General features: G+C 40.4%; 1 protein-coding gene and 1 pseudogene across 12 annotated transcripts in view; both read left to right on the top strand.

Annotated features, from left to right (window-relative positions):
* Positions 1 to 27,417, top strand: part of Sema6d (semaphorin 6D) — a 54,869-nt gene extending 27,452 nt beyond the window's left edge. For 2 of the 12 annotated variants that reach the window (XM_047540552.1, XM_047540551.1), the window contains exons 2-19: positions 14,981 to 15,143; positions 15,531 to 15,642; positions 16,196 to 16,256; positions 16,377 to 16,439; positions 16,542 to 16,643; positions 16,879 to 16,969; positions 17,412 to 17,531; positions 18,216 to 18,304; positions 19,020 to 19,237; positions 19,358 to 19,489; positions 19,819 to 19,974; positions 20,066 to 20,239; positions 21,026 to 21,166; positions 21,262 to 21,339; positions 21,733 to 21,833; positions 22,195 to 22,251; positions 23,753 to 23,920; positions 25,664 to 27,417. In XM_047540552.1, coding sequence (XP_047396508.1) covers positions 15,035 to 15,143; positions 15,531 to 15,642; positions 16,196 to 16,256; positions 16,377 to 16,439; positions 16,542 to 16,643; positions 16,879 to 16,969; positions 17,412 to 17,531; positions 18,216 to 18,304; positions 19,020 to 19,237; positions 19,358 to 19,489; positions 19,819 to 19,974; positions 20,066 to 20,239; positions 21,026 to 21,166; positions 21,262 to 21,339; positions 21,733 to 21,833; positions 22,195 to 22,251; positions 23,753 to 23,920; positions 25,664 to 26,952 — 3,261 coding nt within the window. In that variant the 5' untranslated portion in view covers positions 14,981 to 15,034 and the 3' untranslated portion in view covers positions 26,953 to 27,417. The remainder of the gene's footprint in view (positions 1 to 14,980; positions 15,144 to 15,530; positions 15,643 to 16,195; positions 16,257 to 16,376; positions 16,440 to 16,541; positions 16,644 to 16,878; positions 16,970 to 17,411; positions 17,532 to 18,215; positions 18,305 to 19,019; positions 19,238 to 19,357; positions 19,490 to 19,818; positions 19,975 to 20,065; positions 20,240 to 21,025; positions 21,167 to 21,261; positions 21,340 to 21,732; positions 21,834 to 22,194; positions 22,252 to 23,752; positions 23,921 to 25,663) is intronic. The other 10 variants (XM_047540563.1, XM_047540557.1, XM_047540555.1 and 7 more) reach the window with 10 other exon arrangements.
* Positions 8,991 to 9,089, top strand: LOC124978392 (uncharacterized; annotated as a pseudogene).
* Positions 27,418 to 27,696: the final 279 nt, after the last annotated feature.

The raw sequence follows: 27,696 nt of genomic DNA, 5'->3' as shown, positions 1-27,696 counted from the left end.
ACTGAATTGAGAGTAGAATCCAGATTCTGTTTTCTTCAGGTGTGTTTGTTTTCTGGGATAAGATTAATATCCCCCTAAGGTGACTCATAAGGGAAGCCAGAATAAATGTAGATAAGGGCAATATAATGTTCAAAGCATAATTATCTCCACACACCCTTCCTCATGGTTGTGACTTTGGCCTTGAACAGACTTCCTGATCCTCTCCCTGCCTAATAACAATGATGGTGCTTACCATGTGCCAGGAACTCGGGTAAGAGTTCTTTAAAGAACTCATTTAGTCGGCACAGCAACTCTGTAAGGTAGCAGCTCATACCAGCCCCAGTTTATAGGGTAACAGAGGTACAAAGTGACTGACTAGCTTGTCCGAGCTCCGATAACTGGTCATGTAGCAAACTGGGACTCCTACCCAGGCAGAAAGCTCCAGAGCCCACACCCTTCATCCCGTACTCTACTGTTCAACACTGGTTGACCTCCACCCCTGGCAGTAGGAAGAGCAGAGCTATGCTCACATCCTCTTGAATTAACTTAGTAAAAATTAGCGACTGAGATTCTGAGGACTTGTGCAGACTTACATAAACTCCCATCTTGCTTCTGTGAGTCCAAAGATGTCAAATGTTCCTAGTCTCTCAGATTCAGAGCCCAAAGTGCTGCAGAGGAGTCAAGCTGGGCCCTCTCAGAACTTTGCTGGCCATAACAGTCACTTGATCTTCATTTTTGGTCAAAGCTTCATTTTTAGTCCAGAACCATCAGGCTGAACCTAACTCCCTAGAGACTTCATTTCCCTCAGTAGGACGGAATGCCTTTTTAAAAAAATAATATATTTTGAAATAATTACGAACTTGCAGGAAGTTGCAACAGAATTACAGAGTCTTGTGTCCCTTTGACCCAGAAGGTGCATTTTTAAAGACAAGTCAGAACTGACTCATGGAATGCTGATAAGGGTGATGCTTTCAGTTCTTCTGAAAAATTCGTCGTCCATCTTGACATCTACCATAGACAAGCAACTGTTACTGTATTATCAAATGCCGAGGGCACATACAAAGGCCATACTTTTGGCAACTGAAAAATCAAAGGATTTGGATCAGAAATTCTTGGCTTTCAAAATTCAAAGAAGAGGGTCTGGGGTTGTAGCTCAGTGGTAGAATGCTTACCTGGCATGTGTGAGGCACTGGGTTTGATCTTCAGCACCACATAAAAATAAATAAAATAAAAGTATTGTGTCCATCTACAAATAAAAAAATTTGAAAAATTCAAAGAAGAAACGAAAGCTGTTTTTTTTTTTTTTTTTTTAAACCTGTTGTTGGAGTTTTATGCCTTCTATAAACCTTTGACAACTGTTTTAAAGCATGACATCACCTGGGCTCCTCTGGTAGGTGTTTGCAGAACATCAAGCTTGAAAACATGAGCTCCTTAAAATAGAGTGGATTCCTGCTGTTGTTGTTGGCAGTAGCCATAAACATAGATCACTGAACTCCCTTGTGACAACTGGGTTGTGTACTGGCTCCACCATCCTTAGATCCTAAGTCCCTTAATTTATTTGCTTCTCTTCTCCCCCTTTCAGACAGGAATAGTTGCAGAAGTCCCTCCTCAGTCCTTCCATGCCTGGGTATTGTTCTTATTCTTTGAAAACCTGAAAGGGCACCATGGACCATGGTGAAAGCTATGGCTACAGAGCAGTTGCTTCGACAAGTCCACAGAATCAGAACAAACATGCTCTACTTCTGTCATCCCGGCCCAGAGGGCAGAAACAGGCATAGACCCAGACCCCATTATCCTGAACAGAATGTCACAGGCAGTCCATATGGCAGCCCTTGCAGGTCATCTGGTGGAATAAGCCCGTGTTCCAAAGACAGGCTGAGTCCTTTGGCACCCCAGCCTCCCTTGGAGCCTTGAGCCCTTCCTCTGTCTACAAGGGTTCCTTTTCCTGGAGGTGGACGGGAGCAGTCCAGCCCGGCTGGAACTGTGTGTGAAGGCCATAACAAAGGAAAAGGCTGTGGATTTCTCTCCTCACTAGGAAGCCTCGAAAACCCTTTGGTCCTCCCTGAAAAGAGGAGATGCCATTGTTCATTTCTGCCCCCACACTCTCCTGCCAAGTATCTTTTTTTTTTTTTCCTTTTTCAGTCACTGAAGGTTCTGATGCTTTACATCTTCACAAAGCTAGTCCTCATCTTGATCTTCTTAAGGAGCTGATTTGTTTTGTCATCTTCCTGCATAGATATGGAGCTTGTCCTCTCATTGACTTCTTGGGTTATTTTCACCTTAAATGAGGATTTTTTTTTTTTTTTTTAGGACAATTTGGCCTCAGAAATGTTGTCTGATTTGTTAGGGCCGACGGGCAAAAACTTGTAGGCAAGTTGTCACTGGAATTTTGCTTCTTAGAGCAATGGTTCTAATCAGAGGTCAAATTCTGGAATCCTTGTTCAGGTTTGCTTAGAATTTGGCAAAGACAGGTTGGATCCTGTGTTCTGCCCCTTCCTGCCCAATTCGTTTAAAGTTCAATTCCTTTTTGAATTATTAATATGTGACCAGAAACATTACTGATTCAGACATTGGTATGCTTTGCTTTTAGAAAACCCAGACTTATAGTAAAAACCTTCCCTAAGAGCTGCTTCAATTTTCAGATAACTTCCTTAAGTTGTCAGCTTTCTCATGCACATAAAATACAATTAAAATCAACTTGACCCAAATTTTAGGAAGACATTGATTTTTAAAAGCAAGGCATTACTAATGAACCCAACAGGCTTCCCTTCTTCCCTGCCCTTTACTTCCTTCTATGGTATCTACTGCTGCTCTTCTTTCTTGGTAAAAATCTACTTCTAAGAAAAGTTCTTATAAATGTATTCCTGCTAATTTCAGTCATACCTTTTTAAAGGCGAAAAAAATGTCATCCACCAAAGGAAAAAATTTCCCATTAGGGAATTTCAGGCATAAGCCAGCCATAGACAGGCTGACTAACATAACTTTCCTTTGCTGGGAAATGGGGAGTCTGCTATTCTCCTATACCCTGCTCTACTCTCAAGAGCAATCCTGCTTTCTTCCGCTTTGTTCTGGGAAAGCTTCAGCATAGACAGAAATGTCGGTGGCAGGGGTGGGGAGAGCACATAACAGAAATCACTTATTTCTTTGTCCTGTGTTTCTCGTGCCTCCTGGACCAAAGAGCAGTTTGCCAGTGATGGAGAGGTGTGAAAAGAGGCATCTGTTGCCATTTGTGGAGAACCTCTTGGTTTTGTGGCACCTGAAACTCATGGCGTAGGGGCTCACACACACAGACTGTGTGCCATAGTTGTAGGAGAAAGATGGCAGAACCACCACGAGGTGTTTGGGGTAATGGCAAGGAGATGCTTGTGCTGATGTGGAACACCTGAGTTCCGTTATGTGCGCTACCTCTTTCACATATTTATTTCTTCCTCTGGTGCAGTTATCCGTCTTGAGTGGAGTAGTGAGGCAGATAAAGAAGGATCTGGGGTGAGGGGAGGAATGGGAAAGGGGAGAAGTTCAGGGAAACTTTGAGCTGACGAATAGACAATTTTGGGAAAGGGCAGGGAGAATAATGTGTGCTAAAGACACTTCTTAGAGATCTAGGTGGGGAGTAATCATAGGTGAAAAGGAAAAGCTGCCAAGAATCAGATTGTGGAGGTCCTTGTAAATCTTGGAAATGAATTTAGACTTTACATATAGACCTTTGGGAACCATTAACATGCTTTTAGACAGGAAAGTAATGTGATACTATTTGTGTTTTGGAAAGATTCTGTTGTCTTGGCGGAGAATGAACGACGAGTCTAGGAGAACAGAAATCTGTTAAGAGCGTATTCTAGAACAATGAAGAACAGAATCAATAGTATGTGCTGACAGATTCTAAAGAGAGGATGAGGAGAGATGAAGCTATCAAGGTTGACCTCCATGTTTAAGACTCAAGTGATATGAAAACTATCAATAATAATATGATCTTAAATTATGTACAATCAAAAATGAGAAATCATACTGCATTTATGTATGATTTATCATAATGTATAAATGCATTTTACTGTCATCTACAACTAATTAGAACAAATTTTAAAAATTGAAAAAAAAATAATTGTAATCATTATATTTTTACTAAGGAGAAGGGATTTTGCTATACAGTTTATATAGATCATCTCATTGAATCATCACAGAAGTATTTTGAGGGGGGGATAATGGAGATTAAACCCACTGAGCTCAGTGGGTATTACAGAAAAAAAAAAAAAAGACTTTTTTTTCTCTCTCTCTCTCTTTTTATTTTTTTCTCTTTGGATAGGGTCTTGCAAAGTTGCTGAGGCTGCCTTAGAACTTTTAATCCTCCTGTCCCAGCCTCCCAGATCACTGGGATTACCAATATGAACCACTGCACCCAGCCATCATAATATTAATGCTATATAGTATCCTCACTTTAGACAGGAAAACTTGAGACTTTGAGGAGTTAAGTAACCTGTCCAAGATCACTGTGGCTAATAAGTGACAGTGCCTAGGTTTGAATCAGAATTCCAAGTCTGTGCTCTGAAGGGAAATTAGCAGGTGGAGAAATCAAGGCAAAGTATCTTAAGTTCGGTTTTAGAATGATCAGATTAAAATTGCATCTAGCAGAAAGTTGGATAGTTGGATATTGGAGCCAAGGAACGTGGTTTATGCTGGGCATGTAAATTTGGGATTCCGATAATTGTTGGTCGTGAAGAAGGTAGGTATAATGGGAGTGAATCCTCAGGAACCCAGGCTGGAACCATGAAAAACCACACCTCAGGAGTGAACGCATTGGATGATTTGGGGAAGGTTGCTGAAAAGAAGTAGTTAGGAAGGTGGAGAAATTGGGAAGCCAGAGATGGATGTCAAGATCTGATAGAGTGACCAGCTTGACTAAATGCTTCAAAGAGATGAAGGAAGATTTCAAATGAGGACTACCTTGGATTCTGCCACTAGGTGGTTGATGGGTAGGAGCTAAGTTAGGCTGAAATGAGTTTAAAATATAGTGAAAAGTGAGAAAATGGAAACAATGGGCTTAGATTTCTCTTCAAAGAAGCCTGATTGGCAGGTGGAAGAAAGGGAGATGATGGAAGGCAGCCTCAGGGACAGGGGAAATGCTGTTTATGAGGAGAGCCACTTGGATGTTTATACACTGAGGGAAAAGAACAGTGGGGATCACATCAGGATAATCTGAGTATGGTAGGTCAACTTTTTGCTGCAGTGACAAAATATCTGAGAAAATCAGCATAAAGGAGGAAAGATTTATTTTGGCTTATTTATTTAGTTTCAGAGGTTTCAGGTCATGGTCACTTTGACCCATTGCTTTGGAACTTTGGCAAGACAGAACATCATGGTGGGGAGCACGTGGTGGAGTATAAGTGCTCATCTCATGGTGTCTGGGAAGGAGAGAAAGAGAAGAAGGAACTGGGGACAATGATAGGTCCCCACGGGCATACTTCCTCCAATTAAGCCCCACCTCCTAAGTTTCCACCACCTCCCAATAGTGCTACCAGCTGGGGACTAAACCTTCAACACATAAGCCTTTGGAGGACATTCAAAATCTAAACTATAACAGTAAGGTGGAGTAGGAACCTTTCCTCCAGTCCTCAGGAGATCATAGTTTTAGAGAAAAATGGGTCCCTCCACTTTTAATTTATCTCTTGCCTTTAGTTATTTATTGCATAAATAAACTCAAGCCAGAGAAGTGAAGTGACTTGTCTGTGGTTACACAGCAAACCTGTCACCCCAGATCTCTGGGTGCCCGTGTCAGTGGGAGAAGAAGGGTCCCTGCTTTGTTCTTCATGGTACTGAGTCTCCAGTCCTCCACAGTGGCTGGTCTCTGCTCCTTGAGAAGACATGTCCTCACAGATTCTGCTGTGTCAGCAGGGCTGCAGCTGTGAGGAAGGTAGTCAGAGATCTGCTTTGTCATTTCCTCAACATGCCAGGGGGCAGAGTTTCAGATGGTTAATTATAAAGTGTCACTAACATAACCGTGCTGGGAGTTACTTCTAACCTGGGTACCCAAGTTCCCAGAGGGAGGAAAGGTCTCAGTCAAGGACCTTTCAGTCTTCTCTTCCTGGCCTGAGAAGGGAAGTTATGTTCATTCCTTCATGGTACCTGGTTCCCAAGCCTACGTACAGGAGAGGACTGGGTGGGGTAGCAATAGAGATTCCTTCAGTGCAAGAGCTGATGCCCCCCAAGACACCCCATCAGTCAAGAGTCCCTTGGTGAGCTCAAATGCAAGTTGCTACCCACACTTTTCAGAAGGGCCCAGAGGACTCTGCCCCAGAGGACTCTGCCCCAGGTCTACTGAGGTGTCATTTGGAATCTGAATATATCTAGTCCCATCTTCTCACCACATGTGGAAGGTGAAAGACCTTACATTTCAATGTACACTGCCTTCTTGTACTCCAAAGGTTATGCTATAAGCCTTGTGTTCAGACTATTCTGAATATATATTGATGTTGATCACTGATTAAAATCCAAAGTCCCACCCAGAACACAATGCTGGGAATCCAAACACGTAAATGGATGCTGTATAAACCTAGGCCTCTTTTTTGTAATTGACCTTCAGTAACAACCCTCTGTTAAAAGCCTATCAATTAGAGACTGGGGTTGTGACTCAGTGGTAGAGCACTCGCCTTGTACGCGTGAGACCTTGAGTTCGATCCTCAGCACCACATGAAAATAAAATAAAGGTATCTATCTACAACTAAAACAAAATATTTTTTAAAAAGCCTATCAATTAACCTGCTTTTCTTTGTTGTCTTGCAATCTTCCAAGCCCCTGGCTCCTTTTCCTTCTGTCATGTGGGGATTATAATTCTTATAATTCCAGGGCCATCATTATAATTCCTATAATTCCAGGGCCATCATTATAATTCCTATAATTCCAGGGCCATCATTCTCATAACTCCAATGTGGACAGCGCCCCTAGAATCTTACAGACTCCAGGGTACCTGTGCTGCTATGCCGCCGCTCCAGGTTCACGCCTCTCCTCCCTTTATTGCACAGCATTCTCAACATAGAGTCAATGCTGGTTAAGAGTAGGGCTTGTGATGCCCATTTTCCTGGGGTCTGCTTCCCTGTCTTGTTTGTTTAATAGTTTTATATAAAACTAAGTTAGACAGGAGTCCAAAATGCTAATCTTGCCCTGAGAGCTTCTGCAGAACTGTGTGATGCAGGACACATGATTAGTTCTTTTGTTTATCGTTTGACTCCTAGTTCTTGTATAGTTGTCTCAGGCATTGACAATTATGAAACATATTTGTCCCAAGGAACTGAGAAGAAATTCCCAGGGTTCTGAAAACAGGAGGAGTGCCAGGCAGGGTGGGGCATGCCTGTAATCCCAGTGGTTGGGGAGGTAAATCAAGAGGCACAAGTTCAAAGCCAGTCTCAGAAACTTAGCAAGGGCCCTGAGCAACTTAGACCCTGTCTCTAAATAAATAAATAAATAAATAAATAAATAAATAAATAAATAAATAAAATGGACTGAGGATGTGATTAAATGCCCCTGGGTTCAATTCCTGGAACAAAAAAACAAGAAAACAAAAACAAACAAAAAAACCCAAGAGGACTAATGAGGCCAAGGAAGTCAAGGAGGTCCATCCACAGGGCAAGCAGGACCCAGGCCTGCTGGTAATCAGTGAAATATTCCAGAACCAAAAATGGAGCCAGGGTGGTAGAAGCACAAGTAAGGAAGGACAGAGGCTCAGGATAGGACTGGAGAGAGAGGCAGGAATCAGAACATGAAAAGCCTTAAAGGTCACATTCAGAAGATTGGGGCTTTATACTGGGAACAATATAAAACTGTTAGAGGCCCCTGAGATTACATGACCAGGTTACCTTATGACAATTTAATGCTTCTTGTATCTAGAAAATGAATGGGAGACAAACAAGGCACAGACAGACCAGAGAGTAAATGGTCAGACAAATGTGATCTAAGGGGTAGCAAGTTTTTGAAAAACTGCCATCAGCTGTGTTTAAAGCTACACTACAATCAAATGAACTAGAACTGGGAAGTATCCACCGCATTTTGGACATCTAGAGGTCATCAGTGTCTTACAGAGGCATTGTTTAGAGAGAAGCCAGCATACAGGAAGTGGAAGAATGAGTGGGAGGCGAGGAAACAATGCCAGTGAGAATAACATTCAATATCTGTGGATGAAAGAAAAAGGGAGACAGTGGCTATAGGACCTGGGGTCTTGGGAGCATTTTCTTTTTTTTTGACATGAGAGAGGCATACACAAATGCTAATGGACAGTTTTCAATCAATTACAAGAGACAAAAATATAATTAACATCTTTCTATTCAGGAAAAGATTGAAGAGGTTGGGGTTTAAAGAACATACAAACAGTAGATGTATTTTGAAATGGGAAGAAAAGGAGACTGAGGAATTTCTTGTCTTATGGCTTTTATTTTCTATGTGCAGTGCCTATGGGGCAGGAGAGAAGATTGTGTGGAGAGAAAGCAGGCCAGCATGGCAGCCCATGCCTGCAATCCCAGCCACTTGGGAGGCTGAGGCAGGAGGATTAGCAAATTCAAGGACAGCCTCAGCAACTTAGTGAGACCCTGTCTCAAAAATAAAAAGGACTGCGGGAATAGCTCAGAGGTAGAGTGCTTGCCCAGCATAGGTGAGACCCTAAGTTCAATCCCCAGTATCTGCCCATGAAAAAAAGTGTGAACAGAAAGCAGCTATGGTCCTGGACAGATTCAGTAGAGAAACATAGGACTTTCATGGAGTTTTATGGTGCTATTTGTAATTGGTGATCAAGAATCCTGTTATATTGCTACCACATTGTCTCACAGTGTGGTTGTCTTCACTGGCACTCAGTGCTCTGGAGGAGATGCAGATGTGAATGGCTGAGTTCATCCAAGGCAGAGACTTTATAAGGAAATCTGACAGGCAGATAGAGGATGAGAGAGTCTGGAGCATAAGCAAGAATTGTGAAAATGTTTGACCACTGACTATTACATCTAAGAAAAATACAAAGGGATGTTAAGGTTTGAGAAGAGGAGCAATGCACCTACACTGACATTGGAGTGATACAGAGAAGATTAGCATGGCCTGTGTGCAAGGATGACTACAGATTCACAAAGAATTTCATATTTTATATATCAGACATCCTCATCCAGACGCTGCTGGCAGCTGACCCCCATCACTGCACTCCCTTTCCTTGTTACCCCTCATACCACATTCATCTGCCCATTTACTCCCTGGTCTGTCTGCACCTTGTTCGTCTCCCATTCATTTTCCAGATACAACAAAAATTAAATTATCGGGAGGTAAACTTGGTCATGTAACCTCAGAGCAAGCAAGCTGGAATGTCAGCAGATTAGCATCAGAGCATGCAATACTTGACCTTATGATTTTTGAGGTGACCTCCCAGGGTAAAACCATGCCTGGGACTTCTAAAAATCTTTGGAAAGCTAGAGGAAGCATGGAAAGTTACCAGATAAAGAGAGGAGGGGAAGAACCTCAAGTAAGCAAAGACTTTTTGTAAGATCACAGAAGACCCAGATTCACTAGGAAACCAAAGGGAACCAACTCCACTTTCAGATCCTGAGGTGAGTGCAATATGAATCTTTGAAAAAGCAGCGTTTCCAAAAGAGATCCTGGAGAGAGCTTTAAAATCACCCTGTTATCTCTGGGTTCTCTGGGCTAGGGATAAAGTAGATCTACTCCCTTTTTGCAATCTCATTTCCTTTGAACTAATATAGCTTTCAGAGGGCCAGAGACTGTATGCCAGTTTCTTTAAGTGGGAATTATTAATTTCAAATTTGGCCACAAAAAAAGAAGTTGCATTAATCTTCCATATAAATTCTGCCTAAAGAACTCTTTTTTGGTTTAGATCTTCTAACAACAAATCTATAAGTTTTTATTTGTCTAAAACATCCTAATTTTTGTTTTTTCCTTTTTAAAATTATTTTCACTGGTTATAAAATTCTAGACTAGAAATTTATTTTCTTTCAGCATTTTAAAAATCGTATTCTATGGTCTACTGCTTTCCATTGTTTCTACTGATAAGTCAACTATCAGGATGATTCTTGCTTTTCTGAAGGTATTAAATCTTTTAGCTTTTAACATTTTTAAAATTTATAATTGTTGTCACCATTTTGATGATTGTAATATTTCTTTCTTTCTTTCTTTTTTTTCCTTGGTAAGGGGTATTGAACCCAGGTCTGGTTATCTACCGAGCCATATCCGCAGTCCCTTTTACTTTTTATTTTGAGACAGGGTCTTGCTAAGTTGCTGAGGCTGACCTTGAACTTGTGATACTCCTGCCTCAGCCTCTGAGTCACTGGGATTATAGGCAAGCACCACCACACCTGGCTGATTATGATGTTTCTAAGTGATTTTCTTGGTATTTAGAAGTTCTTGGAGTTTCTTGAATATGTGATCTGTGAACCTTTGTCAATTTTTTTAAAGAATGCAGCTATTAATCTTGTCAAATATTGTTCCTATTTATTTTTGTCTCTTCACTCTCAGGGACTCCAGTGTTAGATATTTCCACAAGATCATGTATATCTCTTATTTTGTGATTTTTTTTTTCCAGGCTTCTGTTTTTGTGTGATATTTCTATCAACTAATTTTCCAGTTCATTAATCTTCTCTTCAGCTAAGACCAATATGTTGCTGAACACATGGATTAGGAAGTTTTAGTTATTGTGTTTTCAGTCATAGTTTCCATTTGGTTCTTAGTGGATTCTAGTTATCTTTATTCTTTGATAAAATAAGCACATTTATTTTTTTAAACATATGTCTGATAATTCTAATATCTGGGTTATCTTTGGATCTAGTTCTGTTTTCTCTTCCTTTTTTTCTCTTAGTATTGGAATAAATATTAAACATTGCATGTAAAAAAAATGAGGATGATGTTATCTTTCTCTAGAGAAGGGTTCACCTTATCATTTCTGGCAAGCCATAGATTGAGAGATTATACACATCCAACTTGGAATTTAGATTGTTGGAGATTAGGGTGGAATGCTTGTAAAGCTTGGTTCTCACTGCCTCCCCTCATGTTTTTCTTCTCTCCTAGGGTAGCTTTTCAGAAAACCTTGAGATATTTGCTTGCAGTTTTTCCTAAATTCAAGACTCCAAAAAAGTGACTCTCCTTTATAGCTATAGTCTCATTTGTATAGACCTTAAGAATGAGTAAACCCAGTAAGGTAAAATCAAGTGCTGAGGTGGAGCTCAGTTCCTTGTACCTCCCGTCTCTTAAGGATCATACCACTCAAACACAAGTTGTCTTGGCTGCTCAGAATTCCTTTTAAGAACTTTCCTCATTATATTTGGAATTCAACATCAGGAATTTGTGAGAGAACGTAATGCCAAAAAAAAAATTGACAAAATGTGCTTACTTGGGTACCCCTGCTCTCTGACTAAAAAGGAATAACCTTATAGAGATATGATCTTTAATATCAGTTTACACAAGAGGACAGTGAGTCCCTCCTTCTTTTAGCAGGCATCTATATTTAAGAAGCAATGTCTTATCCTCTAGGAAAACCCCTGTCATTGCTAGGATGACACAAATAAACTTGCAAATAACTGTATAAGATAAACAAGTGAAAATTGATTTTTAAAACCCTTTTTGTCCAATGAGATGTTAACAATCATAGTCATAACATTTACTGAACTTTCCTAGAGAATTACTACGAACCAGGTTCTGTGTTAGATGCTTTATATAGATTATCTTATTTAATCCTAAGAAGATCTGATGAGGTAGTAAAGATAATTACTCTCATTTTACACTTGAGGAAACTGAGGCCTACAGTAAGTCAGCGTAAATAAGGTACAGAGCCAGGAAGTAAATGGCACAAACAAATTTGAACTCAGACTTTTCTAACCTCAGGGACCATATTCTTGTCTAATACTTTGTCTTGCCTCTGGGCTTACCCTCATTCAATGAAACCAGTTTTCTGATTTTGCTGAGTCCTGACATCCCAGAGCTCTTCCTTAAATAGTGAGAACTAAGTAGTCTGAAGGATTCACTTGCATAAAATTCTCCTTCTTGGGACATTTTTTTCTCATGTATTTCCAGATTCTTTCTGTTCCCACCTAGCCTTACTTGAATATATGTAGAACATTAAATATTTCCATTTATAACTTCTACAGCAAATCTGTAAGTATTTTTTAAATAAAGCTTTATGTAGGGACAGGAAACAGTTAGTGGCACGCTTTATTTTTGGAGGGTTAGGTTGGCAGGAGGTGGGGTGTGGGGAGAAAGTGCTTTCTGCAATGTCAAATGAATGAGTTACAGGAAATGATAGCTCAGCCTGCAGCTCTGTGCTTGCCAGTGAGTCAGCAGGGAGTCCAACTCAGCGTCAGTGCTGGGTCACAGCTGAGAGACCTGCTCTCTGGGACCTGGAGTCTCTGCCTACCTGATGTAAGCCATTCAGTTACCTGCCACGGAGGAGGAAGGTTCAAAGAACTATTTTGTTGTTTTCATGCAGACATTTCCACATTTCTTTAGGAAAAATAGCTGTTTCTTTTTCCTGAAACCCAGCCGAAGGATCCAGTGACTTTCCACCTAGAGGATGAAATTTGGAATTGGTGCCATAGCAGAATCTACTTCTTAGGGCAACATTTTGTCATTTTATTTTATGCTTCAACTTTTTAGAGCCTTCATAAGTGGTAAAACACCTTGGAAAAGCAAGACAGGGAAATGCTGCTTCTGGAGATGTAGGAGATGGAAAAAGCCAATGTTGTCATAACAATTGAAAACATGTGCATATGGCAAAAAGATGAGAACCAGCTGGGTGCAGTGGGGCATGCCTGTAATCTCAGCAACTCAGGAGGCTGAGACAGGAGGATCCCGAGTTTGAGGCCAGTCTTGGAAGCTTTGCAAGATCCTGTCTCAAAATAAAAAAATAAAAAGGGCTGGAACTGTATCTCAGTAGTAGAGTGCTCCTGAGTTCAGTCCCCCTCCCATCCCAAGAAAAGAACCAAAGCTATTGAATTTGGATTGTAGAATTGTGGTCATTTATTTTTTAACTTCATCTTCTAGGATTGATAAATAGGTGCATGTGGTAAACATTTTTAGAATAGCAATTCATTCATGGGGGGAAAAGGAGGGAGGACAAATCGCCTTAACATTTTAAGATATCTTTTTCCCAAATCTTGTTCAAACTCTTAATGTCAAACTGGTTATATGTAAGTGTAACTTTGCCCAGAATTTGCTATGTGGCAGGTATTTTGTTCCTTTTCATCCTGAAGAGAAGAGGTGTTGTTTCTCCACGTTTTATAGATAAGGAAACTGATGCTCTGAGAGATTGAAGAATCTTTCCCATGTCAGTTAACCAACAACAGGTGGAGTTCCATCCAAGGCCACGCCAGATGATTTCAAAAGCCACGCTTTTTTTTCAGCCTGAGTAAAAAATGATGCTGCCATAGGTTCCATTCCACCATGACTTTGCAAGGCATTTTAAATACTAATTTGCTGCTGGCTTAACCATCCATTAAGGAAACTTTTACTATAGGATTATTCTCTCCTTGCAAAACTAGGATTGTAAAACTCACATATACTTGGTTTTTATTTTAATTACAGAAATATTGCATAGCATTCATATGCACACATCTGTGTATTTGACATTAAATAGGTAAAACAAGCAGTATTTTATTGAGTGACTGGATCACACAGAATTTGAAGTGGTTCTTTATGCTTTCCTTAAAAGTGCTTAGACATTGGGATTGAGGATAAAGGTAAATGTTTTACTACTCAGTACAGTAGCTGGAAGTGACAATTTTGGTTGCTGAAGTGATAGTATTGTGGCAAAATGGAGCACTTACAGTTTCACAGAAATTTCCTTCCCACGGGCTTGTAGGGCCCTAATTTATTTTTTTAATAAGTAATAAGTTGGTAACAAAGATCTTTTAAATTTTTACTGCAATTATTACACAATTTAATGCTCTGCTTTTATAGCTGTACTGAGGTATTGATATACAATAAACTGTACATATTTAATGTGTAATTTAACCACCTGTGAAACATCACTGCAATAAAGATGATGAATATATCCATGCCCCCCCACCCCACAAAGTCTTATTGTAATGCTGTATTTTTAAAGGAAAAAATCCCATCATTTATTTTCTCCACCTAGTCTGGAGAGAAGAATCTGACTGGGGGCTCTGCTGATTTAGGTCCTGTCCTGACTAGCTCCATGCAATTCACAGAGTCCCTTCATTTTCCCAGCCCTTAGTTTTCTCATCTGAAAAATGAGGGGGTTATACTAGATGGTCCCTAAGGCCCCCTCCAGCTCTCAAGTTCAATAAAGCTAAGAGGGCAGGCGTACTTAGGGTATTGGTTTGTGTCCAAATGGTTTTATGTAAAACTGTACATGTCCCTAGTGGCCGGGTGTCAGCTGTGCTGCTCCATCCCTCCTTCCTTTACTTGATTGGCTGTCATGAAATCATTTCATTTCTTTCCCTTTCACCCTGATTCAAGGTCACTCATGGCATTGTGTCCATGTTGGTCTTACTAAGCTTCAGGAACTTCTCTACTTAAGAGTTTAGGCAAACGCTTGGTAATGCCAAGTGCCAATGAGGAATGACAGGGTCTTAGCTCTCTGGATATTTTTGAGGCAGCTTGGGCATTTTACAGGACACAAAGACAAGCTGTGTTGGATATATTTCAGGACTGGAAGAAGGGGTCCAGATTGGAGTTTAATTAAAATTCTGATCCCAACTATGGCATCTCCTTGCCAGGTCAGGAGCCAGCATTTCTGTTTGTGTTTCTAGTGATTTCTGCTGTGATGACATATATAGTTACTTCAAAAATTCTGGTCAATTTGCCTAAAGTAGCAATATGCTCACCAGATGCTTTAACCAAGCCTGGCACTCTGTCATCTTTTGCCTTTGTTTTTGGAGATACCTGATCCACCACCACCAGTATTCCTGATGGGAGGGGAGCCTTGGAAGGAATTGGGGGTGAAAATAGATCTGATTACAAATGAGAAAACAGTCTCATGAGAGCATAGAGATCTTTCCAAACTGCTTCTGTTTTCCAGGTAGCTAAGTGGGATTTCTGAGGAGGGGCTGCTCTGACTTCCTCGTGGCCCACCATGAGGTTCTTCCTACTTTGTGTCCACATGCTGCTCCTGATGATTCCTCAGTTGAGGGCTGTCAGCTTTCCTGAAGACGACGAGCCCCTCAATACTGTCGACTATCACTGTAAGTCATCCAGAGCAGCTCCTTTTCTAGGAAGGATTTTTTTTTTTTTTCATTTTCCAGGCATATCCATTTTCAGAGAGATTTTTATGTCTTTAAAATGTTTTGCATATTAATTTATCTGTAATCATTTCCTAGTGTTTTGGAGACAATGGGATACTTTGGGGTACTTTTCTGCAGCAATCCATGTATATAGGTTGTATATTTTCAGTAAAAAGAGAAAAGCCATTTGCTGACATTCATCGTCTTTTATTCATTTATATTCAAGACCTTAAGAGAGGAATTTAGTTAAAACCCTTCTACAACTAGTATATACAGCTAATCAATGCTGTTTATTGATTCTTCAGCTCCATAATCCTGACTGATGATTTGGCCCATTTTTACTTGCAGATTCAAGGCAATATCCGGTTTTTAGAGGACGCCCTTCAGGCAATGAATCGCAGCACAGGCTGGACTTTCAGCTGATGTTGAAAATTCGAGACACACTTTATATTGCTGGCAGGTAATTTTCCTCTCGTTGGTTTATTAGATTAAAATTCTTTTCTCTTGTGGTGCTTGCATTAATGTGTCTAGTTCATGAAAAACTAATATGTGATTGTGATCAAGAATTGCAAGTAGCCAAAAATATTCACCGAGAAGAGTCAGTGTTGTGTACCAGGAACAAAATACAGCGCTAAAACCTTCAGCAGTGCTATTTTATTACTGCCATCAAGAAATCACTCACCATTCTTTTTTCCTAAAGTAGCAGGGGAAAAAATCTTTCTTTATTCTTTTTTAACTTAGAATTATTCAAGCAAATATTAGAAATATGTCTATGCTAATATCAAGTAGCAGTTTGACCCATGCCTAGAGAGAAGAGCTTTCTTAGCTCCTTGACTACACTGATATATAAAAGCATCTCACTAATGAAAAAGTACTCTTTGTTGACTTTGAGACAGAGAAAATCCAGATGATCTCCAAAACATAATAAAGGCAGATCTGTAAAAATAAAATAAGAAGCAGCTTAACATTTTTATACATTCACATGATATGACTTATTGCCTTGTTTCCAACAGGGATCAAGTTTATACAGTAAACTTAAATGAAATCCCCAAAACAGAAGTAATACCAAGCAAGGTGAGCAACTATAGATGGCAAATTTATTTTCCTTCTCTCAGAATTTGAATAATGCCCCCCTCCCTGCCAAAAAATGATCCCAGTTAAACACTGAACTTCGATTTTGCTTGATTAATACAGAAACTGACATGGCGGTCAAGACAACAGGATCGAGAGAACTGTGCTATGAAAGGCAAACATAAAGTGAGTTAACAGACAAGGCCTGCTACATTCAGTCTTTTTGTAGGCTTGATACCACAATGTCAGCATATGAAATGTCTAACGTTAATTATTACATTTTCTTAGGATGAATGCCACAACTTTATCAAAGTATTTGTTCCAAGAAATGACGAGATGGTTTTTGTTTGTGGTACCAATGCATTCAATCCTATGTGTAGGTACTATAGGGTAAGTATATTTTATATGATGTGCTTCTTTTGATCAATGTTGTTTTTTTTCTTCACTGTATGCTGTTAGAGTTGGATCCTGTCTGCTATAACTCAGTAATTTGTTTTATCACTAATGCTAGAAAAGAATAAAAACAGAATTCTTCAAATAGAATTTCAATGCAAATAAAGCAATATTGCTTTCAAACAGGTACATTGAACAGATGTGACACCAGCTATTTATTTTTCTTTTGTAGTTGAATACCTTAGAGTATGATGGAGAAGAAATTAGTGGCCTGGCAAGATGCCCATTTGATGCCAGACAAACCAATGTTGCCCTCTTTGCTGGTAAGAACTTTTAGTGTAATGAATATAAATGATCAATGTCATAGAAGGTACAAAGAGAATTTAAAGGAAGAAAAAAAGCTCATAGACACCTTGACACTGGCATTTCAAAGGCTGAAATCTTTGAACAAATTTTTTAAAAAGGGAAAATTAAAAGCAAGGATGTTTTGGCACACAGGTTTTCTGAACACGTGGCTCTATTGTTAACTAAGCCAGCGACCCTGAATAAGTTGCTGAGCTTTTGATGTTAAGATCCCTAATCTATAAAATTAAGTAATGCCATGGGCCAACCAGTTAAAGGTTGCTTGTGAGCATCGGGTGCAGGTTTGTCATGAAGATAACTGTAACACAGGTGAAAGCACTGCAGAGGGTACAGCACCCTAGGTAGGCTGACACACTGCAGGATAATTATGGTTATTTTACCAAATTACAACTTCGGTTTCAGATGGGAAGCTATATTCTGCCACAGTGGCTGACTTCTTGGCCAGCGATGCTGTTATTTATCGAAGCATGGGCGATGGATCTGCCCTTCGCACAATAAAATATGATTCCAAATGGATAAAAGGTACCTTTGAAGAGTAATGTCATGGGGTCACTAAGGGTAGTGGGAAGACTCAAGTGGGAAGAGCAGCCAAGGCCGTCAGGAAGCTCAGTGCATGACTTTATATTGTTCATGTAGAACAAGGGCACCTGCTTTGGTGAATGAGAGCCTAGGTGAGGATGGAGGAGACTAGTAGGCATGTCAGGAGAATTAGTTTATCCAGCCCTTTATCCAAAGGTGACCTCAAAACAAAACAAAATGAGACCCAACTTGTCTTCATATACTGATTTGTCTAACTCTAAATGCACAGAATACTACAGGCTCACTCCTATTTACCAATCTTGGAAAGTTAGTTGATTAGTACATATCTGCAGTCATTTTGTTCTTTAGATTCTAGAAGTTGAGATTTTTCTTTTTTTAATTCTTAGTATAAGAGGCTCTCTTCCCTAGTTAAATAGGTTAATGAATAAATCTGTTGAAACAAAGACCTTTGCCGAGGTTCAGTTCCCTGCAGACCTTTTTACAGTCCATTAGCTGACTTTAAAGACGATGAGCTCCCTGAAGCTTGAACACACCCATATTGGAACTCCTCAAAATCACTCTCTTGAATGTGACTAGGCAACATCTGTCAGTCATACCTAGCAGTTGGGGGCATGTGCTAATTGAATTATCATTTAGGAACCAGTTTGTTTTCAATTTTTCTTTCAGAGCCACACTTTCTTCATGCCATAGAATATGGAAACTATGTTTATTTCTTCTTTCGAGAAATTGCTGTAGAACATAATAATTTAGGCAAGGCAAGTATATGTACTGGATTTGTATTGTAGACTTATACTGCATGGAATTGAGACCTCTTTGGTAGTTATGGATACTCTCTTAGTGTGTTTTCCAGCACTCAGTGCAATGTATGTAAGGCCAAGTTCAGAGATGGATTGCTTATTCTGAGAATAATTGCTAGAAACACCTGAACGATGGCCAGAGTGGGAACAGCAGCCTTGGGCCTTGAGATGTTTTCATTTCTTTTCTGTCAACATAGAGAATGTTCTACAGGTATCTTTGAGCTATGGAGGCTCCTTTGACTCTCATAATCCATTGATAGTGGAGACTTTTTTCGGTGTCAAAAGGCAGGATGGGAAGTAGAGGCTCCTATTCAATTTAGAGTGTTTCTGTGAAGAACCCATGTGATCTCAAAGCACTGCCATCCCTTCTATGCCACATTTCATTAACAATATGAGAAGCAAAGTTACAAAGTGTGGGAATGATATTCATTCAGCCAGCATACAGAGAGCTCAGGTCTGGGGAGCATTTTGGCAGTATAGGAAATTGGCCCTTTTTTCTCTCAGGTAAATCTAGTTTACATTCTTACCATACAGACCCCTAGAGAGAAGGCTGCTAGATTCTTTTGAACGAGGTATTGTTAGCATTTTCTGCCCCTCCCTGAAGTAGCAGCATTTGCTTTCCATTGCTCTTCCCTGCTTATAACTCCCTTGCTTTACTTTTGTCCCCGGGCAGGCTGTCTATTCCCGTGTGGCCCGCATATGTAAAAACGACATGGGTGGCTCCCAGCGGGTCCTGGAGAAACACTGGACATCATTTCTGAAGGCTCGGCTTAACTGTTCTGTCCCTGGAGATTCGTTTTTCTACTTTGATGTTCTGCAGTCTATTACAGACATAATACAAATCAATGGCATCCCCACTGTGGTCGGGGTGTTTACCACTCAGCTCAACAGGTAAGAACAGATCCCTGGCACTTCAAAAGATATTCTGAGCTTGCTTGTTGGAACCAAGCATGGGCCCATTGTCACCAGCCTCTTCTTGATGGTTTCTCTCTCTCTCTTTCTCTTTTTTAGCATTCCTGGTTCAGCAGTCTGTGCATTTAGCATGGATGACATTGAAAAAGTATTCAAAGGACGATTCAAAGAACAGAAAACACCAGATTCTGTTTGGACAGCAGTCCCCGAAGACAAAGTTCCAAAACCAAGGTAAAGAAAAATGTTGAAAAGGGTTTTGTCTTGAACAAAACCCTGTGGACATTGGTAGCCTCCATCCATCAATCCTCAGAGAGCAGCTGGGCCAACCTGCCACACCAGAAAGGGGCTCTTATGCAACTGTCTGACAAAGTCAGTAAACCTGTAACATGCCACACCAAGAGTGTGAATATGGAGAACCCATTGTATTCAGGGCAATAGCATTGCTTCTCTGGTTTTGCTGACTTTCCTTCCTTTTTTGACCTTTTCTTTCAGAAAGTGCACTTACTCTTCAGATATAGTTGGGGTGGAGTGATGATAAATGAATACTGTTTTCCTTTCAGGCCTGGCTGTTGTGCAAAACATGGCCTTGCTGAAGCTTACAAAACCTCCATTGATTTTCCGGATGAGACCCTGTCCTTCATCAAATCCCACCCCCTGATGGACTCTGCCGTTCCACCTATTGCTGATGAGCCCTGGTTCACAAAGACTCGGGTCAGGTGAGACTGCATGGGCCACAGTGGTCCACTGGCATCTCGCCCGTTCCCTTGCTATTGGCATCCAGTCTGACTTCTGTGCCTTCTCTTACAGGTACAGATTGACAGCCATCGCGGTGGACCGTTCTGCAGGGCCCCACCAGAACTACACAGTCATCTTCGTTGGCTCTGAAGCCGGTGTGGTACTTAAAGTTTTGGCAAAGACCAGTCCCTTCTCTTTGAATGACAGCGTATTACTGGAAGAGATTGAAGCTTACAACCATGCAAAGTACGTATATTTTACGAGAACGCTCTTCAGCCCTACTCAAAAATTTCCTGCATGTATTTCATCTAGTCATTTCCTTTCAGTCCTCTGAATTAGTGGTGGTTTGGCATATTAGTGTTTTTTTTTTTTTTTTTTTTTTTTTATCTCACTGAAATAAATCCTGGACTTTTGTTTTGTTTTTCCTGAGCTCACTAGGGCAAGGAGGATGAACAGAAGATGAGTTTAAAAATAATTCACTCCTGTTTTTCACCTATGGAAAATGAGAACATTTTAGCAGTACCCCTCTTACCTTGCAGATATATTTCAGGATGCTACACGTGGCAGACAGTTGGTTGCAAGCATACACATGCACGGAATATATTTATAGTTTTGCATTTTCTTCCAACCAGTGAAATATAAGAGATTATTTGGAAAATTAAAACAAACATGACATGAAGCAAAGGAGCCATGTTGCATGGAAAGATTTAAATTCATGAATCATTATCCTTGAATTCTTTAGGGTCTAACATGTCCTTCACGTATATAATTCCATTTGACCATGGTAACAGGAAAGCAATCTTCACAAACCCATGTCCAGTCTGAAACTTAATCATCCATGCACAGATGTAGCAGATGAATCACATAATTATTAAGTCCCAAACTGTGTACTTGCCTGGTTTGTTATCAAAAGTATTCCGTAGGATTCCCCAATTCTCAGGCATCGCAAAACCAAACCACACTTGCCTTGTATGCTTTGTGTAGTTTTTGACTGACTAAACCCATGACTTCAAAATGTATCTCATAAAATAGGTGCAATGCTGAGAATGAAGAAGACAAAAAGGTCATCTCATTACAGCTGGATAAAGACCACCATGCATTGTACGTAGCATTCTCCAGCTGTGTTATCCGCATCCCCCTGAGCCGCTGCGAGCGATATGGATCATGTAAAAAGTAAGCTCGTGTTTCTTTAGGTACAGAGAGTCTTACAGTATCAAAACCTTGGATGACCAGAAAATCCACACCACATTCTGTTTGGTTTTTTACAGGTCTTGTATTGCATCTCGTGACCCGTACTGTGGCTGGTTAAGCCAGGGAGCCTGCGGGAGAGTGACCCCAGGGATGCTGTAAGTACACTCTGTCATATTAACTATGAACTATCTCCTCCAGGTCCCTAAAACTGGAAATCTTAGAAAACTTACAGTTACACTACTTTTTTGCTTCCTTTGTTTGTCTGTTGTTGTTGTCATTGTTTTGTTCCTTTTTTTTGGATATGGGAAAAGGAAACAAAAAAGAAAACCTGAAATGTAAGAGGGATGGGAAATTGTAGACATAATAATACTATGGAAAAGGGAAACAAAAAAAAAAGTTTCTAGTCTAGTAAACATTCACCTAAAATTTTAACAGTAATAGCCATTTTAGCAAGCTATGTTGAAATGTGGATTGTTGTCTCTGCCCGTTCTTACTAATCCGTCTGTGTTCTTGGTTCTGCTCTGGTTGTCACTTATGTTCCTATGAAGGCTGCTAACTGAAGACTTCTTTGCTTTCCATAACCACAGTGCTGGAGGATATGAACAAGACATAGAATACGGCAACACCGCCCATCTAGGGGATTGCCATGGTAAGACGAACTCTTCCATTCCCTCCTGCCGCTTCTTTTGACATTTGCACGTGAACATTATTTTACGATCAGCCTTTTAAATGACTTGGGACACATACCACCTAGCATTTAACTTGAACTTCGCAAAAGCTGAGCCGTTTGGTCATGGGGATGCATTAGAAAAGAATCTTTTTTTTTTTTTTTTTTTTTCCTTCACCATTTACAATTTTGTAGAAAAATCTAGAGAAAGGTAGTCTAACCAGTAGGTTAATCTTTTAGTTCGTAGCCTTTTCTTTTGACTTTTTTAGTTAATTGGAATTCATAAATTTTTGCTTTCTTTTGGTTACTTTTTACTGATTACTTGTTCCTTTAATTCTTTTAGAAATTTTGCCTACTTCAACTACACCAGATTACAAAATATTTGGCGGTCCAACATCTGGTTAGTTTTTTTTAATTTTTTTGAATTAACAACCTTTTCTTTCCTTCAGTTCAGCATTTTCAGCCCCTTCTCCCCTCCTTTTGCGCAGTTTGGCAGCCCTTCATTTTTCTGCTTTGACTCATAACCCCACTGACGGCACCAGAAGACTGTTTCTCACTCAGCACTTCACCCCCGTGTAGCATGTTAACAGTCATCATTGACAGGGCACATCCCTTGAGAAAGTCAAGTGGGTTAACATGAACTGCATTCCAGCTGCACGCACGCCCACCCAAGCTTCCTTCTTTCTCACCTTTGCATCATGAATGTTCCCTCTGGCCATCTGTGTTTAATGGATGGCAGGATCTCATAATTTTCCCCTTCTCACCTTCCCTATGACCTAGTAAACAAATACACATTTCCCAAAAAATGTGTATTTATGAGTTTTAAAGACCTTTTTTGAATGTTTTGTGGGAAACCTGGGGACCTTTGAATGTCATGGAGTCAGTGGTGTGAAAAAGGCTTCAGCTGGGTTTTGACGTACTAAGATGTCCATGGGCTCTCCATGCCCCCTGTCTATCTGTTTAGGAACTTCCGCCTGTGACTGGCACCACTCCCAATTGGGGTCTCCATTGTAACCTTAAAGTATAGGCTTACATTTGGGGGGAAATCTACTTGGTAGAAGTCAATAATAGTCCTGCTAAAAGGTTAAGTTATTCTGAGTTCTGTGGATGCTTCTGGGACACTCTGCAGTTTCATTCTCAGGAGGGAGAAAAGGATAGCAGATCTTATGTATGAGAACATCCTTATTCTGCTTGTAAATGCCATTGATTTTGTATGAGTTGATGCTAACTCTTTGGAAGAAATTCCATGGGCATTTTGAAGAACATGGTGCTTTACTGTGGACAGGAGGCCCTCAGTGCAGTTGAGAAGTCTACAGATGGACAGGAGGCAATGGAAAAGCCAAACAACCTTACAGGCATAGCTGGTTTATCAGGTCCAAAATCAAGTGTTTACTGGGACTTAACCAGTGATTTTGTGATGAAATTACATTGTAGCTTCCCCAGTAAAGGAAATAAAGTTTCCAACCATCTAGGAAAGTACTGTTTAAAATATATGCACACACACGCGTGCGCACGTGCGCACACACACACACACACACACACACACACACAGAAAATGATGTTGTCTCTCAAGAAAATGAGAAAATAGCAAATAATTTGCATTGGGATTTCTATTAGCTTTTCCATGGGTAGCACTAATACCACAATACCACACAGACTTCAGTAGGAATGACTCAGTGTCTTTTGAAATCTACTTAAAATGTCTTTATTGCTAATTTTGAAGTTCTAGTCTTCTCTTGAAAGAAAGGGATTTGGTGTAGTCTCCTCAAGTGTGTTTGTACAAAATCCTAGAACAAGTTTTCTCATTACATTTACTTAAAGTTTACTTTAAAATGCAACAAACCAATCAGAAAAGCCTTCTGAAGTTACCCATGTTAATGAACATCTGTTTGCCACCACAGACATGGAGGTATCTTCATCTTCTGTTATCACAGTGGCAAGTATCCCAGAAATTACACCCAAAGTGATTGATACCTGGAGACCTAAACTGACGAGCTCCCGGAAATTTGTAGTTCAAGATGACCCAAACACTTCTGATTTTACTGATCCTTTATCGGGTATCCCAAAGGGTAAGGCCTCACCAGGGAACTCATCTCTAACTGTGTGGAAACCTGATTCCTAACATCACCAAGGAGGGTGCCCTTGTGGGGTGGACCTAAGTAGAACTGTTCTTGCTGCCCCTCCAGCTCCATTGGCCATGGGACTCTGGCCTTTTGTGGTTATATCTGAGTGCATTCTGAAAAGATGAAAGGGCCAGAAAGCTGTTGAAGACGTGGCTCGTGAAATAGCCACTCAGACAATCTAATCTGTGTTGATTTCTGTCTGGGGAAGCTGAGAGGCTGCTGAATATCAGAGAATTCCGAGGTTTGCCCTGGCAACATCAAAAAACAAAACTCACTAATTACAAATATCCCGATGTCAGATGTTTTGTCTAGGAGCCTTTCCCAGCCTCTTGTATAGCTTCAAACCAAAGTGCAATATGAAAAAGATACGTGAAGTGACAAGTTGGTTGGATGCCACAAGCAATAAAGCATAACAGAGCACTTGTCCATAACTATCACTTTCAGTCCATACTGGTAGCAGTTATAAAGTAGCTGCCAATTGCATTTGCTTATTAGATATATTATTCCAGAAAAAAAAAAATCTATTCCTTAGTGCTTACCAAACTGTGGGATCAGGTTTCCAATCAGTTTTTATGGCACTGTTTTGTCGTTTATGATTTACTTCTGTTGATTTTGGTTTTATATATTTTCATTGTAAACAATTTTATGATCATTCTTCTTTCTGCTTTGTTTTTTTTAGTAATGCCATTTCTTTCTGCTTTCCTTTCTTGCCACTGAATTCCATAACCCTGACCATTGACTTAAACAACTAATGTTCAAAGGCCTTAATACTAACCTAAAGCAACACAATCTTCAAAATCCCTCTTACTTATTCTGGGACAACTGTGTGTATAGCATGTAACAGACTCAGATACCTCTTGAACTAACATTTCTTTGATTGACTGTTAGATGTCTGTGGTTGCATTACAAATTACAATAATTAAAAACTAATTCGCTCTTCTTCTAGGTCTAATTTAAGTATTTCTCAAATACCTCCAGATAATTTAATGATATTACTTAACTAATGCATAATATATTTCCTTACACTGTCTGGATTTCTTACATAGCAGGTAATTCAAGAGTACTTCACCCCAAGATAAAATAAAAAAAAAAAAAAGCAAACATGAAAGTCTATATTTATAGCTAACAATGATCAAGTATATATATATATATATATGCTTTAGGTTGTGACCAATTTATGTGTTTTTATTCCAGTTAATTTAACATAATTGTAGTACCATAATTATTTTAACATAGTATATCTTCATGCTAATTCATACATTTCCCTAATCACAGCAGCTGCCTTTAATCCTGATTTACGAATTAGGAGAAAATCATGAGACAAAATATTTTGTGGAATTAAAATTAGCTGTTTAGAAAATACACACCCTGTAACTCTATTTTTAAGGTAGAAATTCTTAACATTTCTAACAACTATGTAAGAGGGATTGGAAGGGGAAAGAACAGAAAAATATAGATCAATGGGAGGTTAGAGTTAAATCCTGGCATTTGCAGCAATCATTTATGGCTCTGGGGCTCCTATTATGAATAAAGAAAAATATGTAACGTGGAATTTTGGAGTCTACTTGACCCTCCAAGCTAAGCACATGGACAGTGTCGAAGGTAGTGTTGGCTCAGTGGAAGCCATTTGCTGTTTAATGTTGTTGTTAAAAGCACTTCATTCAAACCTGTCCTGTGTGTCTGTTGCAGGTGTGCGATGGGAAGTCCAGTCTGGAGAGTCTAACCAGATGGTCCATATGAACGTCCTCATCACCTGTGTCTTTGCTGCTTTTGTTTTGGGGGCATTCATTGCAGGGGTAGCAGTATACTGCTATCGTGACATGTTTGTCCGGAAGAACAGAAAGATCCATAAAGATGCAGAATCCGCCCAGTCATGCACAGACTCCAGTGGAAGTTTTGCCAAACTGAATGGTCTCTTTGATAGCCCAGTTAAGGAATACCAACAGAATATTGATTCTCCTAAACTCTATAGCAACCTGCTGACCAGTCGGAAAGAGCTGCCACCCAGTGGAGATACAAAATCCATGGTGATGGACCATCGAGGCCAACCTCCAGAGCTGGCTGCTCTCCCCACACCGGAGTCCACTCCTGTGCTTCACCAGAAGACCCTGCAGGCCATGAAGAGCCATTCAGACAAGGCTCATGGCCATGCAGCTTCAAGGAAAGAAACCCCCCAGTTTTTTCCTTCCAGTCCTCCACCCCACTCCCCACTAAGTCATGGGCACATCCCCAGTGCCATTGTTCTTCCAAATGCTACCCATGACTACAATACATCTTTCTCAAACTCCAATGCTCATAAAGCTGAAAAGAAGCTTCAAAGTATTGATCACCCTCTTACAAAGTCATCAGGTAAGAGAGATCACCGGCGTTCTGTGGATTCCAGAAATACCCTCAATGATCTCCTGAAACATCTAAATGACCCCAACAGTAACCCCAAAGCCATCATGGGAGACATCCAAATGGCCCACCAGACCCTAATGCTGGATCCTGTGGGACCTATGTCTGAGGTCCCACCCAAGGTCCCCAACAGGGAGGCATCACTCTATTCACCTCCTTCAACGCTCCCCAGGAATAGTCCAACCAAGCGAGTGGACGTCCCCACCACTCCTGGGGTCCCAATGACTTCTCTGGAAAGACAAAGGGGTTATCACAAAAATTCTTCCCAGAGGCACTCTATATCTGCTATGCCTAAAAACTTAAACTCACCAAATGGTGTTTTGTTATCTAGACAGCCTACTATGAACCGTGGAGGATACATGCCCACCCCCACGGGGGCGAAGGTGGACTATATTCAGGGGACACCCGTGAGTGTTCATCTGCAGCCTTCCCTCTCCAGACAGAGCAGCTACACCAGTAATGGCACCCTTCCCAGGACGGGACTAAAGAGGACACCGTCCTTAAAACCTGATGTGCCACCAAAGCCTTCCTTTGTTCCTCAAACCACGTCTGTCAGACCACTGAATAAATACACTTACTAGGCATCAAGTGTGCTATTCCTGTGTGGTTTTATCCTGTCCATGTTGTTGAGAGGATGATGTTATAAGGGTACCTTAGGACAAGAGACTTGCTTGTATTTTAAAAGAACCAAGTGGCCAAAGAGACTCTCACTTTGGCAACATCAGAACTTGCCACATGTAGCTGCGGCAGCGATACTTCTGTGTATTGGCCTGAAAAACAAAGGAAGGTGCTGGTCATTCCATTTCTTTTGTTTGAAGCTAAAGCGATGTGTAGCTCCCAAGGGCTACCTTACCAGTATCAAGAGCTGATACAGTACTCAGAAGAATCTGTGAACAAATACTTGAAAATGGGTTCAATTTAGACTGCCCTTGTGTGTGGTCTTCCCATTAAATGTGAACATTTAATATGTATGCATTCACCTTGCCTCTTGCACAAATGTCAAAAAAAAAAAAAAAAAAGATGGTAATGTCTCAAAGAAATGAACTTGTAGGTTACCAAGCAGTTTGCTAAAATTCAGTCTTTGACCCAAACTGTAGCATTTTTTCATGTGTGGCATTTTTTTCATGCCACCAACAAACTGTGTTGCAAGTGTGTGTGTGTGTGTGTGTGAGAGACACAGAGAGAGAGAGAGAGAGAGAGAGAGAGTCAGAGAAAGAGAGAGAGACTTCTGTACCCACTAGGATGTGTTTAGGTGCCCATTGCGTCTTTTTGTGCTATGGAGTTGTTTACATTGAGCATGACTGAATGAGAGACACCAACTTCTT

Source organism: Sciurus carolinensis, chromosome 2, assembly GCF_902686445.1.
Source record: "Sciurus carolinensis chromosome 2, mSciCar1.2, whole genome shotgun sequence".
Taxonomy (NCBI): domain Eukaryota; kingdom Metazoa; phylum Chordata; class Mammalia; order Rodentia; family Sciuridae; genus Sciurus; species Sciurus carolinensis.
The sequence above is the reverse complement of the archived record's forward strand: the minus strand, read 5'-3'. Positions and strand labels throughout refer to the sequence as shown.